Source organism: Papaver somniferum, chromosome 1 (assembly GCF_003573695.1).
Source record: "Papaver somniferum cultivar HN1 chromosome 1, ASM357369v1, whole genome shotgun sequence".
In the NCBI taxonomy this organism is placed as follows: Eukaryota; Viridiplantae; Streptophyta; class Magnoliopsida; order Ranunculales; family Papaveraceae; genus Papaver; species Papaver somniferum.
The window spans coordinates 241321794-241341338 of NC_039358.1; the positions used below are offsets into that span (position 1 = coordinate 241321794).

At 36.2% G+C, this 19545-nt stretch overlaps 1 protein-coding gene and 1 long non-coding RNA gene across 2 annotated transcripts; one reads left to right on the forward strand and one right to left on the reverse strand.

Moving 5' to 3' along the window:
- Window positions 1-2501: 2501 nt before the first annotated feature.
- Window positions 2502-5375, reverse strand: LOC113274614 (putative receptor-like protein kinase At4g00960). Its single transcript, XM_026524012.1, has 7 exons — window positions 4538-5375; window positions 4164-4292; window positions 3947-4071; window positions 3605-3815; window positions 3238-3475; window positions 2959-3109; window positions 2502-2864 (listed from the first exon to the last, which is right to left on the reverse strand). Exons 1-7 carry the CDS (start codon window positions 5373-5375, stop codon window positions 2502-2504), a joined length of 2055 nt encoding a protein of 684 aa, XP_026379797.1.
- A 7304-nt stretch (window positions 5376-12679) lies between these two features.
- LOC113321741 lies at window positions 12680-14864 on the forward strand. The gene is made up of 4 exons (XR_003346867.1): window positions 12680-12955; window positions 13522-13555; window positions 13686-13753; window positions 14638-14864. It is a non-coding gene; the product is annotated as an uncharacterized LOC113321741 (long non-coding RNA).
- Window positions 14865-19545: the final 4681 nt, after the last annotated feature.

The following is a 19545-nucleotide window of genomic DNA, read 5'->3' on the forward strand; positions in this document are numbered from 1 at the left end:
AAGCTCAAAACGTCTTAATCGCTATGAAGTCAGTTTGGGACATCTTGACAATCTCACCGTACTAGTTTTTTCATGTACTAGATTATTATAGTTTTATTTTATTGCGGTTTATAGTTTCCTAGGACCTCTCCACTCATTGCCAATTAGTTTTGAGTTGGAAACTCGTATTCTAACATGATATTTTAACACGGTCCATGGTGTTAAAAGTAAAACCGCCGGGACTGAGTTATGTTCTGTTTTATTTTCTTGATTTAATTTTGGGGATTTTAATAAAGTGCCACACTTCCAATTTGCAGTTTAAGAAAATGCCACCGTTTTTTTCAGAGTTTATTTAATGCCACACGTTTGACCTTTTCCATCCAAAAAAACTGTTGCCATCAGTTAGTGCATAGGTGGCATTTATCCAGCTTAGTAAAAGACATATACACCCTCAAATCTTTCACCAACTCACCAAACCCATTCCTTATTTTGGCAGTTCCCTTCTTTTCTTACACTTCTTGTAGCCTTCACCGTCAGTTCATAGCTCAATCTTCTCAGCTTACAGCTCTATCTCTGCTTAAACATCTCAACTCCATTTACTCCAGCCATCACCCTGTAATCTGGCATACCCAGCTTCACCAGGACCACGGCCAGCTTAACCTCCTTTCTTCATTTCCAGCAATCTCTGCCTGCGAACACATCAGAACTACCACCAAACTGCAGCGGCAACAATACCAGCTGCACCATTTCATCTCATAAACATACATCTCCTCATACCATTTCCAGTGCCAATTCAATTTCATTACCAGCACATCTGTTACTCATCTCGCCATGTCCAGTTCAACAGCATCATACCCATCCGTAATCCATCACCGATTCCTCCTTGTTCTTGGGTTCACTGCACCTGCAACATCCACCAGTAAAACTCTCCAGCATCAACACTGTCATGTCACCTGTCCTAGCATTCATCTAAGTCACCAAATACCCATGGAACTCTGTAGCAACACTTCAGTTCCATGGCAATTCATCACCAACCATCGCAGTCATTTTCTCTTGCTTCATCTCAAGAGCCTACAACAACTCCCTGCAGCTCCTGTGACATTAACCAAGCACAAACCACCTTGTACACAGGCTCAACTGGTAGAAACTGAGCTTGAAGAGGTGAAGAAAAAAACATTTAGGACTTTTATCGAACACCTAATGTGCCATTCTCATCTTGGTGTAACATTGAAATTTCTAGCGCTTCTAAACTCACCGAAACACCTGCAAATTCAATCCCATGACAGTTCTACCATTTTATAGCCATATATCCCCTGGAAAACCATCTTCAGTTTCATTCAACACCTATCAGAAAAAACGTCACCAAACCCATGGAACCAACATCATACATCTCCATTACCACCAACCAGTTCAGTCTCTGCAACTCCTTCTTCAACCTACCATCACCTGCAACCATGGCCCAAGCCATGACATCACCACCAGTATCAGCCACCAATACTGCTTCATCACGACAACCATCATAATCAAAACAATTTACAGTAAAAAACAATTAGAAACCCTAATTAACATACGAAACTGGAAAAAAAATGAAAATCAAGCTAAACCCTATTCTTAAAACAACCTGAATATGAATTAAACATAATTTTGACGAACCCTAAAATTATTTCCCAAAACTTTAAGAAAGAATTTTGACAAATCCTATATGTAGGTTTCACAAAACTGATTTTGATACCATCTCATCACTGTTCTTGCTTCATCACAAAATTCTAACCAATTCTCGATTTGATTCAAACCCACAATCATCACAGCATCCATCAGATCAATATCTTGATCTCTATCGGCAAATCAAACCCAATGTTCAATTTATTCTCAATTATCCACGACTGTAGCTTTGTTCAATTTCATCATTGTACCCTATCAATTCTTCTTCATCTTCCATTTCTAGAGATCGACAACAACATCAACTCCAAATGTTCATCTGAATCACCAAGAACACCTCCAATTTTAAAACAAATCCTCAATTTGAACCTTCACAATCTCAACAGATCTAATTCTCAGACCCATCTTCATTTTTTACTCGATTTCATCTCTCAATTTCTCTGTTTTTTTCTCGACCTAGTTCTCGGCAATAATAGCAGCAGCTGCTGCTTTTCTCCTCTCTCAGATTCTTTGTTCTGCTTTCTCCTAATTAGCGATTCACAAGTCTTTAAGGATTGTGAAGGGTAAATAGGGAATGATAACATATTTTCTTGACTTGTTCAACGCATATAGACCGGTTTGGTAGGCCCTGACGGAATATTTAACGGTTGTGGCATTTAATTAACTCTGAAAAAAACGGTGGCATTTTCTTGAATCGGGATTTGCAAGTGTGGCAGTTTGTTAAAATTCCCTTTAATTTTTTGAATCTCACGATTCTGAATAAATGATGATAAAATAGTATTCCCACCGAAAACAAAGTATAGAGGACAATCAACTTACAAAAGAGAAAGGAAAGAAGGAGACGGATGAACAAGATTGTAGTGTCATCGAGGGTGAAGTTCAGTAACTGAAACATCATTCAAGCTCATTGTTGTTGTTTCGCTGATTAAGTCGTTCTTTGAGCTCCCTTGTTCTTCAGTGTAGTCTGAGTATAATGTCGACTTGGGCTCCATACGTCTACTACTACCAGTAAAGAATGCTGGCGCAGAAGGTAAATTGTGACTGATTGAAAAGTAGCTGCTGAGCATTAGGACAACAGTCTGCATTGAGGGTCTATCTTCGACATTTTCTTGAACACATAATAATGCAACATGGATGCATCTAACCACTTCATTTCTAGAATACGTGTCTTTCAAAGTTGGATCTAATATTTCTATAGCAGATCCATTATTCCAATGCCTCCATGCCTGCATCAGTTTCACCACCATTTCATTATCTATTCTGTAAACAGAAGTAGAGAAGATTGGATGCAAAATATATATATATATAATTGACACTCACATAGCTTAGAAGATCGCGAGCAATATCTGATGTACGAAAACTGCTGTTCCTCTGTCCACAAACAATCTCTAAGACCAAGACACCAAAACTAAAAACATCTGATTTTGCAGAGAATTCACCATAAAGTACGTACTCTGGAGCCATGTAGCCACTGCAAATCCCAACACCCAAACAAAATACGAGTATAAAAAAGTGATTCAATACAATTATACACATATCAGATGTTTTCAATACAATTATACACAATCAGATGTTCAATGATTTAGAGTTTTTACTTACTGGGTTCCAACTATTCTGTTAGTACTATCTTGAATTTGATGAAGGCCAAAAAGCCTAGCCATGCCAAAATCTGCAATTTTAGGATTCATTTCGATATCTAATAATATATTGCTAGCTTTGAGATCCCGATGGACGACTTTAAGTCGAGACTCCTCATGGAGATAGACAAGTCCTCTTGCTACCCCTCCTATTATCCTGTATCGTCTTTCCCAATCAAGCAATGTACATTTAATTGGGTCTACACATTCATCCGACAAAAAATAAAAAATACAAACTTTTAGACCCCCATTTTAGTCTGAAAAGAAATATCTATGCATCCAACTATGCTGATAATAACAAGAAGAAACAGACAGAATGGGAGGCAAACCGAAAAGGATTTGGTCAAGGCTTCCGTTTGGCATGAATTCATATATGAGTAGTTTCTCTGCACCAGCTATGCTGAAACCAACAAGTTTCACAAGATTTCTGTGTTGAAGTTTAGCTACTAATGTAACTTCGTTCTTGAACTCTTCTTCACCTTGTCCTGAATTTTTCGATAGCCTCTTTACGGCTATTTCTTGGCTGTCTGAAAGTGTACCCTGATCAGGACAGGAAACGAAACCAAAAAAAAAAGGAAAGGTCTTAGCTATCTAAATACATCAAAAACAATCACTTATTAGCAATTCAAATCCAAATGTCAAGTTACATGCGTTCAGTATGCTTTTAGTACCTTATAAACAGAGCCAAATCCACCTTCCCCAAGTTTATTAAATTCAGAGAAATTGTTTGTTGCAGTACTAACCATACTGAAGCTGAATTGTAAGAATTCTGTACTTGGAATCTCTTCATCAACATCTTCATGAAAAACACACCAATAAGTGGGAAACAATTTGAGGAAACGAATCAAACCATATGAAGCCACATGTATCCTAAGGTGTCATGTTTACCGTCAAAATGTTGTTTCTTTGTTTTCTTTCTCTGGAAACAGAAGAACCAAAAGGCAATAGCGGTTAGTCCTACGATAACTGAAGGAATGGTGATACTTATAGCAAGTATGGATGAGTTATTCCCATTTGCTGCACGAATATGAACATTTCTTAATCAGGAACAGAGTGAAAGTATGGATAAAATTGATAACTTTAATGAGAAGCCTCAATCACAACAAGCATAAATTGTAATAATGAAATCTTGGTTATCTAAGAAAACATGGTAAAACGCTACATATTTGAAAAATCAGCGTCTATTATATTTTGAAATCACTTTTGGGGTGAGATGATCAAACCATTATTATCACATAGCATAGGAAAGGAGTACTACTTACATTTAGGTGTAGTTGTATTCGTCGAAGATGGTGGTGATACGAGAGGAGGTGGTGGTGATAGGAGAGGAGCAGGAAGTGATACTGAAGGGGGTGAAGGAACATTTATATATTGAAGTTGAAGAAATGGATATAATTCATATCTAACATTACAACTGGGTCTAAGAACTCTTCCACCTTGTTTCCCGGCACAACAATTTGGTAACTCAGATATAGCTCCAACAAGACATCGACTACAATCATTTGAAGCTATATCTGGACTACACTGGACTAATCCATATAATTTTCTACCATTAGTAAGATTTTTATCTCCACTAGCAAAGTTCGAAGAAAAAGACCTTTCTTTTTCTAAATCATTCATAAAACCACCTAAAATTTGGTTAAACTGGTTCGGATTAGAAATATTATTTGGCTTCCATATATAAACTGCTGGAGTAACTTGCACAATATTAAAGTAATACTCATTTGAATACCTTAGCATACATGTATCAAACCAAATAATTGCTTTTTTAGAATTCGGACATCTATCCTTGATATCTTGAGTACCAAAATCACGACAACTTTGACAAGTATCTAATGTAACATCTCCTCTACACTGTATAGACCCATAAACAGTATCCGGACTTAGGCCATCGGTAGCGTTATCGTATCTATTTCTGATGATTGGAGGAAAAAGACTGTTGAGATTAGCTTCGAATGTACTGCCAGTAGTGTAATTGTCTCCGTAACAAAAATGATAAATATAATTTGGTTGCGCAGTTGTGTATTGTATGATGAGCAGTAAGTTAGAAAGAATAGACAAGTAGATGCAGAAGACAAATCCAGGATTAAAACTACCCATGTTTCTGTTTCTGATGATCATGTGTTTTCTATTTCTGTTTTCATAATAAACGCAAACGCTAACCAGTTTGAAAGGGTGCGTTGGGTGGTTTTGCAATAAAAGTCCATTATGAAGACTAGAGAAATCATTTCTCCCCACAACCTCGAAGATTTTGGCAGCTTATCACTAGTCAATAGTCATATATTACTGCAGCGCAAGTGTCAACCAGAAATTTTCTCAACGCGGTCCCAACTTAAGAAATAAACTATCGCAACTAAAAATGTTTCTTTCAATTAATAGGAAGGTGATAGGGACAAATCAAGGGGATTCCACCGAGTAAGATATCAATACGAAAGAATAAAACGGGTCTACAGCTGGCGAAATTTCACAGTTTGTTGAAAGTTTCTCTTGTTTACATTACAAGTTTACAAAGTTATATATTGTATCACCAACCTTGATCTATCTTGTATTATTATGCCACCAAAATACATAAACCATATTCACATTCACGTTCTAAGCAGATTAGTCAAGCAGTTTCTCATATAATCCCTCCGTTACTTTTTAATAGGCGAGTTTCTTTTTTTTGAGAAAATTAAGGAAATTAAGAGAACTAATTATTGAAAGTGGCCCTCTAAACACTTGTCAATAAAAGAAGTGAAGTGAAATGGTTCCCATGACACTTGTCAGCCAAAGAATAAGTGAAATGATCCACATAACACTTGTCATCAAAAGAAGTTAAAAGAAAAATGGTCTCAGAAAATTAAAGTAACATTTGACTTTCCCAATTAGAAAACTGACCTAATTTTTTGAAATATTTATATATAAAAACTAGCCTATTAAAAAGTAATGGAGGGAATAGATAACAAGCATGCAGTTGGACTTCTAACACTCAGACGCCAAATTAATAGAAGAAGATAAATACAACTAAAGATTTCCTAATCAAGAACTAGCTAGGCTGAAGGATTTGATGTTGATAAAGAGAGCTCCAATCAATCAAATTTACCATCATCATCTCACTTCCCTCCCTCGGAATAACGCTAATTCCTGCGTAATTGAAACCTCATTCCAAAATAATTATAGAAATTCCTCCCCCTTCATTCTATCCATCCCCTCCAACTATTCCTTCCTATCAATTTTCATGGTTTTTTTGTAAACCTTTTTGAACTGCCATTAATGGCAGGTGCACAACTTTTTGTAGTTCCAGTTCCAGCATTTGATCACGATTTGGACGTATGGTGTCTTAAGAATCCAGCTAAAGGACACGTGTCAGAATAACATGGATTATGGATTGAAGATCGGATGGTATGTAGAGGATGAGCTTCACAAGTGCAGATACTGAATCGTAGAGCTGGTGGATCGTTCCTGACTCACTGTGGTTAGAACTCGGTGTTGACCAGATCAACTGTGGTTTTTGATCAGACTTGGGAGTTCAACGGCCCCAAACTGGGTTAATCCTCGTTGGTTACCACCGCTATTTTCTATCCAAGTTGAAACGTTAAGCTGACTTGGACTTTATGACTAAAGACTTGGAAAAAGTGAAATGTAAGGGGGGCCATGAAACTACACCGCAAACTAACTTCACCGTCTGTGACCGACCCTGAAAGAAGTCAAAGATACTATAAAGCAAATGAACTCCTGGTCTTCCCCAGGTCCTGATTTACCACCCGGCTTTTATAAACAAAATATGGAGTTGATTGAGCTTGATGTTTGGAACATGATTAGAGCTTTCTTTGATTCCAAACATCTTCTTAAAAAAATGAATCACACTTTCTTTACCCTTATCCCTAAGGTCAAAAATCCTTCTTCTCTAGTTGACTTTAGACCCATTAGCATGTGCAACGCTAGTTACAAAATAATTTCCAAAATAATAGTTAACGGGATGAAACCTTTGCTAGGAAAACTCATATCCCCCTTCCAGACTGCTTATGTGCCTGGTAGGAACATTCAGGATAATGTAGTAATTGCCCATGAGCTGGTTCACTCGGTGAAGAAGATGCCTAAAAAGAAAAAGCGTGGTATCATGGGCCTTAAACTAGATATGTCTAAGGCCTTCGATAGAAAAGAGTGGCCTTTCCTTATTAATGTATTGAATAAATTCGGTTTCTCAGACCATTGGTGCGAACTGATATTTCAATGTATTAATATCACTTCTATCTCTATTTTGTTAAATGGCTCTCCATGCAAGACGTACAAACCTACTAAGGGTTTAAGACAAGGGGATCCTTTATCCCCTTATCTTTTTATCATTTGTATGGAGGCGCTTTCTAGATACCTTATCCAAGCTGAAGAAAATCAGTTGATGGTGACTTGCTTGTTTTCACCAAGGCTAGTCATATGGAGACTGAAAATCTGATGTCTCTTATTAAAGATTTTGGTTACATTTCAGGGCAAGTTATCAACCTTCAAAAGTCAGGTTTCTTTTTTAGTAAGAATATTCATCCTGATATTTGTGTTTCGTTGATAATTTCTCTTCAGGTTAAAAAGATAGGCCTAGATGATAAATACTTAGGCATCCCTCTATTCATTGATGGATCTAAAAATCAAGTTTTTGTTGTCGGAATAACAACTTCTGTTGGTAACACCGCTTCAACTCCGTATGTTAAACAAAAAGGTGACATTCCAGTAGCTTCTCTTCTAGTTGTATTATAAGCCCATACTGCATTATGTACTTGTTCGCACCATGCTCTGTGATGTCCTTCCAATTTCTTCTTTAATATATCCGCAATTGTTTTTTTTTGTTGCTTCTACTTACCCATTATCTTGTGGATACAAAGGAGTAGACTTTCCACATTTTATCTTGAATGCATTAAGTAGCATTTCTATATTTTGTCCTTCAAATTGTTTCCCATTATCAGATACCAACTGTGCAGGAATTCCGAATCTGCAAATGATATTTTCGAATATGAATGTAAAGATATATTTTCGCGAATATGTTGTATTGCCTTCACTTATGTCCATTTTGTGAAATAATCTGTTGCGACTATTAAGTATCTTCTTTGTCCAGATCCTGGTAAAAATGTCCCCACAATATCTAAGGCCCACTTTCCAAAAGGCCATACACTAGTTGAAGATGACAATGGTGCTTCAGGTGCATGTATTTTATTTCCATGCCGCTGACAATCTTCGCAACGTCTTTATATTTGTTTTGCATCTTCATGCATATATGGCCAGTTAACCTTGCATTTTTGCTTTATGTGCCAAAGATCTTCCTCCACTATGATTGCCAGCATCCCCACTATGTAACATTTTTAGCACCTTTTCTCCTTCCTCTCGTGTCAAACATCTGAGTGATGGTCCATTAAAGGATTTTCGGTATAGCAACCCATCTCTTAATTCATAATTCATTGCACGACTTTTTAAATTGTGTATTTCCAATCTATTTCTTGGTGTATCTCCTTTCGTCAAATATGCATGAAGTTCCATTCTCCAGTCTGCGATATTTTTCATTTGTTCTTCTTCTTCATTGTCTATTATCATCACGTCCACGTCTTCTTCTTCTTTATTGATTGATGGTGACGGAAGTGTTTGTATTTTTATGCATCTCGCAGTTGGATCTATCATCATGCTTGAGATGAAAGCAAAAGCGCCTGTGAGTCTGTGATCCTTTCTTGAAATGTGCCTCCATTTTATTTTTGGGATTTTCGCTGACAATTCTTCAACCAGCTTCTTGTATTTATTCAAGGATGGTTCATTTGTAGTATACTCTCCCTTTATTTGGCGAATAACTAGTTGCGAATCACTAGTGATCCTGGCATTTTCTAGTTTCATTTATATTGCGAATTTTAAGGCATGTATCACAGCTTCATATTCTGTTTCATTATTAGTGGATGCAAATTCCAATCTGAATGAAAAAGCCATTTTTATTCCTTCTGGCGAAATTAAAACAATTCCAACTCCATTTCCTTATCCATTTGATGATCCATATACCAATATCTCCCATCTATTTGGTTCTGTTAATAAATCTTTTGGATCTCCATGTTCTTCTTCTACATCCATCATTTCTTCTACTGCTTCATCTTCTTCTAAAGGAAATTCTACCAAAAAATCTGCAACAACTTGTGATTTTGGTGAAGACAAAATTTCATATTTAATATCAAAGTGGCCTACTTGTGCATTCCATCTCTCCACTCTTCCTGATTTTTTAGAATTCTTCATCACTGATTCAATTGGTACTTTTGTTAATACCTTTATCTTGTGTGCTTGAAAGTATATGCGGAGCTTAAATGATGCATAAACTAATGCTAAGATTAACTTTTCAATATTTGAGTAATTCTTCTCGGCAGTATTAAAAGTTTTGCTAATGTAATAAATGGGTTTCTCCACTCCTGCATCTACTCGCAATAACACATCACTTAATGCATGCGACGTCGTCGCAAGATAGATCAACAATTATTCTCCTGATTCTGCTTTTTGTAAAATAGTTGTATTCATAAGATGTTCTTTGATTCCTTGAAAAGATTTTTCACATTCATCAGTCCATTTAGATTTCGCACCCTTCTTGAGTATATCGAAAAAATAATTACATTTGTATGATGATCGCGAAATGAATCTCCCCAGCGAAGCTAGAATCCCATTCAACTTCTGTACATCTTTTATTGTTGCTGGTGTTGGCATATCACGAACTGCTTGCACTTTTTCTGGATCAACCTGTATTCCTTCTTTTGATACAATGTAGCCTAAAAATTTTCCCGATGCAACTCCAATAGTACACTTCTCGGGATTCAATTTAATGTTATACCGCCGCATTTGTTCAAAAATCTCCCTCAGGTCTTGTACATGGTCTTTAGCTTCTTTACTCTTTACTAACATGTCATCCACGTATACTTCTAATGTTTTGTGTATCCATTTTGCGAACACCTTCTCTACCATTCTTTGGAATGTCGCTCCCGCGTTTCGCAAACCAAATGGCATTTTCGTGTAACAATATAAACCTCTAGGGGCAAAGAAAGCAGTATGTTCTTGATCTTCTTCAGCGAGAGGGATTTGGTTATACCCTTTGTATCCATCTAAAGATGATACCCTATCATTTCCCGCTGCCGATTCCACCATTTGAGGAATATCTGGTAACGGAAAATTATCTTTGGGGCAAGCTTTATTTAAATCAGTGAAATCTATGCAAATCCTGATTCCTTTGTTTTTCTTTGGGACAATGACCATATTCACTATCCATTCTGGGTATTTAGCTTCGCTATCGATCATACCTATCATCACTTCACATCCTTTCTTGTACCCCTTTAAATCGCCATTAATGGCAGCCACTTTTTTTACGGGACAAATGAAACCGCTGGTCGTTGGATTAGAAAAAGTAGGGTCGGACTTATTTACGGGACGTGCGGGTGTATGGAATTGTGTCATTCTGGTTTGGTGTTCTGACGGAATGGTAGAGAATTGTCCTTATGGTGAAGTACTGTGGGGCGCCATTTCCCAAAGATATCCCCTAATTGTAGGGGAACCTAACTATTTATGCTCTTCCGTGTAGCTTAAATTTTTGACTACCGTTAAAAGTTGGACCAGTGTAATACTCAACGAATATTACTCGGAATCACTCGGAATCCGCGTAATACTCAATGAATATTTAAGGTCCGTCTCTGATTTTCCCTATTTTATGCTAATATTACGTTTTTCACTATTTTTGTTTACTTTTACTCTTTTTTTTTTTTTACTAAATGGATACTCAGTGTATATTATGGCGAAGAGATGACACATCGTCATGGTGAGGGTGGCTTGAGACCCATTTCCCTCAACTTTAAATTAGCTATAATTAAGGGAAAAGGGTCACCATACTGCTTGATGTCACATGCTCATTTTGAGAACTATAATTTCCATGGGACATGACCGACAATATTCTCTGGATCAGTAAATCGACTTCAGCCACAAGTAGTCATCCTTGCAAACTTGCATCAAAGTATGCATCTTCCTTCACTCTTAAGGCAATACGCGATGCAAGTCTTTCTTCTTTCTCTCTAACTCTTTATGCCCCCATAAGCATAAGAGGTTTTCCATGCATCAATCAATTTGACAATCTCACAAAATCAGCGACATCATAAACACAAAGACATGACACAATTATCTCATTTTATTTTATCAGAGGAAGATTAATTACGAAACTTCTGTCGAACCAATGGACTAAACATCCCATCACCCTCTTGGTACTACCTTATTCTCTCAAAACATGAGACTAGCTCTCCTCTCTGTCGCCTCTCCTACCCTACTGATTTACAATTAACTGCTGTTGTCTTGCATACAGAATAAAAAAACAACAATGTTCATTTTGACATGAAAGCTACTTACTGTTACATTATTGATTGACTTAACTATTTCAATCTTATCTTTTCCTTCTTTGTTATTTAACATGTTTCTATTGGAACTTATCATTGAGATAATTTTCTCAATGATAAGTCCGACCGAGGGGATCTCATTTGATGTTACTTATTGTGCATCATTGCATAAAATGCCGCAAATTTAATATGGAAAACAAATCGATCGAGCACGATCAAGTTATTTTGATGAAATATTATGGAATTAAACCGGGATAATTAGTCAGAGACTCAAGGTAAGTATGATTTAGCAATATTAAGGAAAAAATGCCTACAATTGGAATGAATTAGATGGAATTAGGTGGATATTACAAATTTGAATAGCAAATGAGGTTTTGTAGATTGATCACATTGCAAATTTTTGATAACCTTTATTCTTCACCCAATTCAAGCAACATCAAACGCAATCCGCATAGTATTTATTCAACCAATACAAATCACATATGCAATTATAGAATGTATACGGATTGCCACCTCATCCATAAAGGTAAACTCGCCGCCACAATTTCGTTTGGCGCCCAAAAAATTTTTAGAGGAAAAAACATCGCTGCAATTTTGGCGCGCTAATAACAAGTTTTGGGCTTCTCTATTCGGCTTCATCACATTTCTCCATAAACCGCCAAACTAAGCAGCTTCGGAAGCTCCGTATCTCTTTTTTTATTTTTTATTTTTATCAGAAACATCTCTTTTCTGAAAACCCCAGAATCTTAGGCCTGGATTCTAAATCAAAACCTTACTTTCTTCGTATTTTGACTCTCTGATTTTCAATTCATTGCAGTTGCTCCTCGTGATTTAATCTAAGATCTTTTCTTATTATTGATTTCGATTTAGGGATTTTTCATTAATTTGTCTTTGAAACTTTTAACTCTGTGGATTTGATGGATTAGGTTTCAATTGTCTTATATACTTGTCTTTCTAATCTAGGTTTTTTTATGTTTTGTACTATTTGGGTTAATAGGGTTTATGCTTTAGATTCCATTCTGTTTCAAAAAAAAAAAAAAAAAAAATTAATAGAATTTTCAAATGTATGTTGAGATATAAACCAATTCATGGTAACAAAAATTGAATTCCAGGTAATCTGATTGAGTTTAATTGCTACTTTGTTTGGGTTTTATCTGTTATTGGTGAGCCTTAAATCTGTTTTGAAATCAACACCGGTCCGCTTTCTGAACCCTATTACTCTTCATCTCTCTCAACTAAAGTTCTAAATCTGTTTTCCGGAGGAAGAGATATAATGACGAGATCTCTGTTGTCGACATGAAGGAAAGACTACGGAGGATTAAGGTACTTTGCAATTGGCTCTATTGGATCTGAATTTTGCTTATCAAATTTTGTTGCTTATTGATTGATCTGTCTATGGTGTTGTGGGAAACAGATGCTACCTTTTTCTTCAAGGAAGGAAAAAACTACTAAAGAGAACTTCTGTCAATTTTTAGATTTTTTTTTTTTCTTTTCTATTTTTTACATTTCACTGTTCGAAGATTCACTTGATACCAAGTGCAGCTAGTATCATAATTCTCTAGCTGATTGAAACCAACAAAAAACGTGAGTCTCTTAGGTTCTTATTGTGAATCAGATAATTTTGTTGTTGTCGTGCTGGATGATGTTATGTCAATGCTTGTTACAGGGAGTGTCTCAAATAATGTCTTAGAAAAATCGGTAAGTTATATATAATCCATTTAAACTACAGTGTCTTAGAAAGATCCATTTCATAATGTACTATTCTATCACACAACCATTTTATCTGCTTAATTAGCTTAGACAATATAGTCATGTGACTCATATACTAGACTATACCATGTTCTGTTTCCACTTCTAACCATATTGATAGAAACCCATTCTTGTTGCAGTTAAGGAAGATGTGCAAGTAGGGTGGTAATTGGGGTAAGTTTGTGTATACATCTGCAGATGATTTCTGGGGAGTTATTCCTTATCCTTAGATTGTCATGCTCTTACATGCATTTTGTCATCAGTAGAAATGCATAAATTGATTGAATGATATTGCACGTTGCAGGGGTCGTAGCTGGAGCTTACGTGAGAATGGAGTATGGAATGGAGAGGGTCTGTGGTACCAGCGATTAGGTAAGTCATACACTAGATGGATGAGTCGGTGCCTTGTTTTAGTCAAGTCCCAAATTTTTTTAGTAACAAATGAAGTAACTTGTGCGTCTGAGTACATCTTCTTCCACCGCCAATTCAGTCTTGCTTTTAAGCAGTAGTACATCTGAATGCTCTGAAAGAGGGAGTTTCTTCCTGAATTCCTAGGCACCAATTAACATATTCTTCGTGTACACTTCGTGGTTCATCGAGTAGTAATCCAAGGAAATTTTCTAGGCAAGTGTTTGAGGTATATTGGTTTTACTAAATAGCTCAACCTTGAATATCTGGTTATTTGGGGTGAATGTGAAATCTTTCAACTTATCCAGATATAAATTAGAAGTTACCTAGATGTATGTTTTCCAGTCAAGGAACTTATCGCTGGGGTTGACATACTTAACTATCTCAATTGATTTATATAAGTTTATTTCTTACCATGCCTCGTGTAAGATCCTGGATCTTACTGTTTGCGAGTATTTGCTTTCTTGTTTTATCACACGTCCATCTGAATCTCTATTGTTTTATTGTTAAAGAAGATAGTTAACCGAAAGTCGTTTTTTAAAATTTCTACTCATCCAGTGTACAAGTTTTTGGTTCTGTACGGATGAAGCTGTCAAATTCGATACTTTCTATTGTGATAAGTTCTCTATTGACTTAGGGAAGTGGATGTCTAAACCTCAGATCTCCAGCTTCTATAGTTCAGTATACTGTATATCCTTTGGCATATGGCCAATAAATCTGTTCTTTTAGATATGTTCCAAGTTAATCTATGGAGTGGCATGAAACCAATGATCAGTTTTTCTTTTGCACTTCCTATTCAAGTATGGATATACTGAAGCTATTTACTTCTTGCTATTGTGGTGTTGCAGAAGAATGCAATGCTCGGGGGTGCTGCTATGGGAGCTTTGGTGTCTGCAGCTAGCAGTAAGTAACAATGGAGAGAAAATTGTGACAAATACAATAGCAGGAGGTGTTATCGCCACAGCTGCAGAGTTTATCAATTGTCTTGCCTAAGCCAAGAGAAATAAATGCATCTATGATTTGGCCTGTAAGAAAGAACAAATACCTTATGTTGCTTAGTTAACAATTGCAGTAACAGTATGTAGTGAAGCACTTTCTCAAGTAAATATCTACTGTGTTCCTTGGTATATGTAATGAGTTTTAAACCGTAAGTACCAAGTTATGGAAATTATCTAGTGCCAGTAAAACTTTTGTCTTGTGAATTTCACTTCGCAGCTGTATACGTGCAAGGCAAGGAACGGGACGAAGTCCTGGTACATGATCTGATGAACTATCGACTGAAAACTTTCCCTCTCATTTTTCTTTCGTTTTTCCCCAAAATGCTAAGAGGTTTCGAACTGTCCTTGCAATCAAAATTAACAAATTCAATTTCATATCTTTGTCAAAATTAAAAATTTACAAAATGACTATCGGACGGTTATGATACCAAACCGATAATTTCATTTGCATCAACGGCCGCTAATCTTTCCTTTCCAGATGACATAAATCCCACCTTGACCTGCAATAAGAACCCAACGCCTTGGACAGATAAACGTCTTTGTGCAGCCGTATATCACTTTTTTTTTTTCATGTCAATCAAACGTCTAATAAACTGTACATTATGGACACGTAAACAAACCGAAGTGGCTAAATAAATACCTTTTTCGCCTCGGGTTATTATGTGTGTTTAATGCCATCATGCGCAATAGACACATAAACGACTCGCCGGTGTGGCCATATACTCATCTATGGCTATATGGGATGGTTTTAGACTTAAACGCATGACTAAAAGGTGCCTTATGGCTATAATTAACGGGTGTAAGTTTAAACCCATGACTAAATGTTGCACTATGACTATAGGGTAACATAAAACGTGGCTATAGTTATACTTGTGATCAGTAACCACGCAAATAACACGAAATGTGGCTAGGCTTTAAACCAAAAAACGTGGCCTATGTGAAGGTTTGTACTAGTGTTAGTACATTAAATGTATCCAAAAATATATTGCTGGCTTGAAGACGTCGATTGGTAGAATAATTTGACGCTAGAGAATCCTCATGTAACAAAAGATAACCTCTTGCATCATACAATCTTGAAACATCAATGCCAAGCGCAAAAAATCAAAACTTTAATGTGAATGCTAAAAGCGCCTGAATATATAAGGGTGTCAACAAATAGGCACAATGTCACCTAGCCGGAATGTCATCTTAATTTGGATTATTTTTATTATATTCGAAAATTTCTTTGTAAGCATAGCCTGGATATATTCGTACCTGACATGTGGCAAATTATTATAAGATGTGTTAAACTGATGACAATGTTAAACTAAAATTTCTGTTTATATATCACATAATTTGATCTTATCAAGAAATCAACAAAATAGGCTAACTGGACAAATAATTAATCGTCATAACTGCTGAAACTAAGGTCCAATAAAACCAATACCAAGTAAAAAAAAATGTGTATAAGAACAAAATTGCTTCACCTTTGTCAAGCGATATAGACTGCTCTGGACCTTAATTTTCAAACCAGTGGATAAGTTTTAAGATTTTGGCCTCAAAAAATCTCTTTTGGCAACTCTCCATGGGTCACAATCCTTGATCTAACTCATATGAGTCACATCGTGCATAAGTAAAAGAGATACAACCAAGTACACCAAAAAAAAAAAATCAAAATTGGAGTTGTTACACTAATTCAAAGAATTCGATAAAACTAATTATCAGACAATCCATGAAAGAGCTTACATGCAGAATTTTATGAATAGAATCCGTTCAAGGGCTAAAAGACTTAATATAGTAAGAAAATAGTACTAAACTGAACCATTAAACAAATAAAACTGAAATTCCATATTCAAATTGCTCAAAAATATTCCGAAGATACCTTACCATTGAAAGTGTTAAGAGATCTTCTTGGAAATAACTCGTGTAATCCTTTTACCATACACTTGTTTGACATATCACGTTTTCTACACCACTTGCAATACTAACACTGTCAAGCAATCACCAATAAGTGGAGATATTGAAGACCACTTTCGTGTCCTAACCTGATGAAATCATTATTATAACCCATTCAAACAATGTAAAATGAATAAACATATTACTGATAAAAAAACATATTGAAACAAACACAAAATCGCAAACCTAAGAAATACCATCTAACCTTTCACAAAGGCCAACAATATTAGCACGAGCATCTAGCTCACATCTTATGCATGTGAGCTCATACATAAGCAGATTTCATATTTCTTAACAGTCACAAGTCACAATAGGTGGATTTCTCACCTTTCCATAATCGAAGCTTCTGTACCATTCCAATCACAAAAATTCAGGATCCAAAACTAAGTAACCACTGATTTTAATTAAAATTCTCAAATAACAAAAAAAAAATGAAATCGCTTACCGAATCACTGGGAATAGCCATTGATAAAAGAGAAGCGAATCTCGGATATTTATCAATAAACCCTGCAGAAACTAAAGAAAAGATCACACTTTACACCACGACAATTTTTCGATCACAGAATAAGATCCTAATAATTTTCTATTTGAATAAAGAATTAAAAGAAAAATGAAAATCATCCGACCAGTTTTCAAAGGAGAAGATCAACAATCAACTGCACACATTTCTATTATATCCTGCAAAACAAATACGACAACCACAATTGTAAAAGTAGGATCAGATCTCGCAATGACAATGTTTCAGCGAAATTATCAATGACACAGCACAACAGCGTCACAGAACAATTTCAGAAATGATACGATAAACGACATCAGTTAGGATCACGAGAAAGATGTGATAGCCCTGCGAAAATTAGAGAGCTTGCGAAATCAACATTTGTAAGGTTGCGAGAATGTCGCAGACCATACCCGAAAATAAAGGACAGATTAGGTGTCACCCACTATGTATTTCCTTATAAATAGTCATTCAAGTTGTAAAGAGAGAGAGATCTTTTTTGGGTAAGAAACAAGTAAAAAGGAGAGAGAAAGTCTAGAGCAGAGATCATTCTTGATTTCTTTATCTTTTCTTTTAAGAATATTAAAAGGTTGATCAATAAAATTAAGAGTGTAAACCTAAAAATGAGTTGATTAACAAAGAAGTGAGAGGTTGATGGTGGATGCAATCGAAAGGAAAGGAGAAGAGATGTTGCGAAACTAATGCTAGCTCAGAATAAAAATGATGAACATACCACTACTAAGGAAGCAGTAGCAGAAAATAATAAAGAAGCAGAGGATGACAAAGGTAATAAAAACAAGAAATGTATGAATGATTAAGTTGTTGCGATACTCTCGCAATAAGAAAAATTCCAAAAAATACATTTGATTGAATGAAAAAATTGAGATTGCGAAATTCAGATACAATATGATGATTTGCGAGACTCTCGCAGAGATAATGAATTTTACATAAAGTAATCAGAGAAAAATGGCAAAAGAGAAAGAGGCGAACCTTTATGGCGTACACCCTAGTTCGCGAATACAATTTCGCAAGAGGCAAATGTAAGACCTAAAGTACGTCATATAGGAGGGTACCTGTTGCATGGCTCAGGGAAAGGCTACAACGCCACCGGAACCTGAGTCATGGAGATTTGGGGTCAATGAAGCCCATCCGGGAGAGGCACCTTGGATTCTCAGCTTAAGCATATGACTTAGGTTGGGCGACTAAGGTAATAAGGACTCTCCCAAGGAGTGCAGATCTGATCAAGGCGACTAAGGTACACGGTTGATTCAAGAGTGCCAGAGACGTTTGAAGCGTACTTTGCCATTCTTGACAAGTCTTGGCTTATACTGCACTCGGCCTGAAGAAAACCCCACTTAGGGTGCAGCCTCGTAACCATAAGCCCTATATGTAAAAGGGATAAGAGGATGCGAAAACAATTGGTTGTTGTTAAGACTGGATAAGAGGAGCTAACCTTGTATGGTAGAAACGCCTCCTTGAAGGGGTAACCAGGGGGGAGATAAGGGCGGCACCCTCCATTAGGGAGCTGATAAGTGTCTTAAGACGCAAATGTCATGAAGATTTTTATTCGCAAGGATATTAAGGCTTGTCATATTTGTGCAACAATCCTGAAAAGGAAATAATACAAAAGAAAAGGATAAGACAAGATCAATGGGTTTTCGCATGAAAGTGCGAAGACATCCTGCGATTTCGTCGCAAGACGACAATGTCATGGGGCTTCATTTTTGCAAGAATATTTAGGCATGTCATATTGTCGCAACATTCCCGAAGAGGCCATAATACAAAAGAAAAAGTTAAGGCAAGATCAATGGGTTTTTGCATGAAAGTGCAAGGACGTCCTGCGATTTTGTCGCAATGACAAGAGGTGGCATAATAAGACCTTTAATTAGGGAGGCAAAATAAGACCACAAAGGAATGAGATTTTGAAAAGAATCAAAATTCACTTCGCATAAGATTGCGAAGTCGTACATAATTAACTGCGGAATTGAGGCATAAAATAAGAATTTTTTTATGAAATCTCTCATTTGGATTCAAATAACAGAGACAAGTATGGGAATGAATTAAATTAGAAAATTTTATTTGTCTCCATGTGATAGATTTACACAAAGATTCAAAATTAATGTTTATATTAATTAACTGTGTTGCAAGGAAAAATTGTTTTAATGAATGCAGGTCAAAATGAAAGAAGCACAAATATACAGAAAGAAGGAATAAATGTACAAGTATTACAGAGAATCAAAGAAAGAAACAAAGACTACTTCTTAGTTGATCCTTCATTATCTTCATCAGATTTGTTCTCTTCTTCCTCTGCGTCAGAATCTTCATCA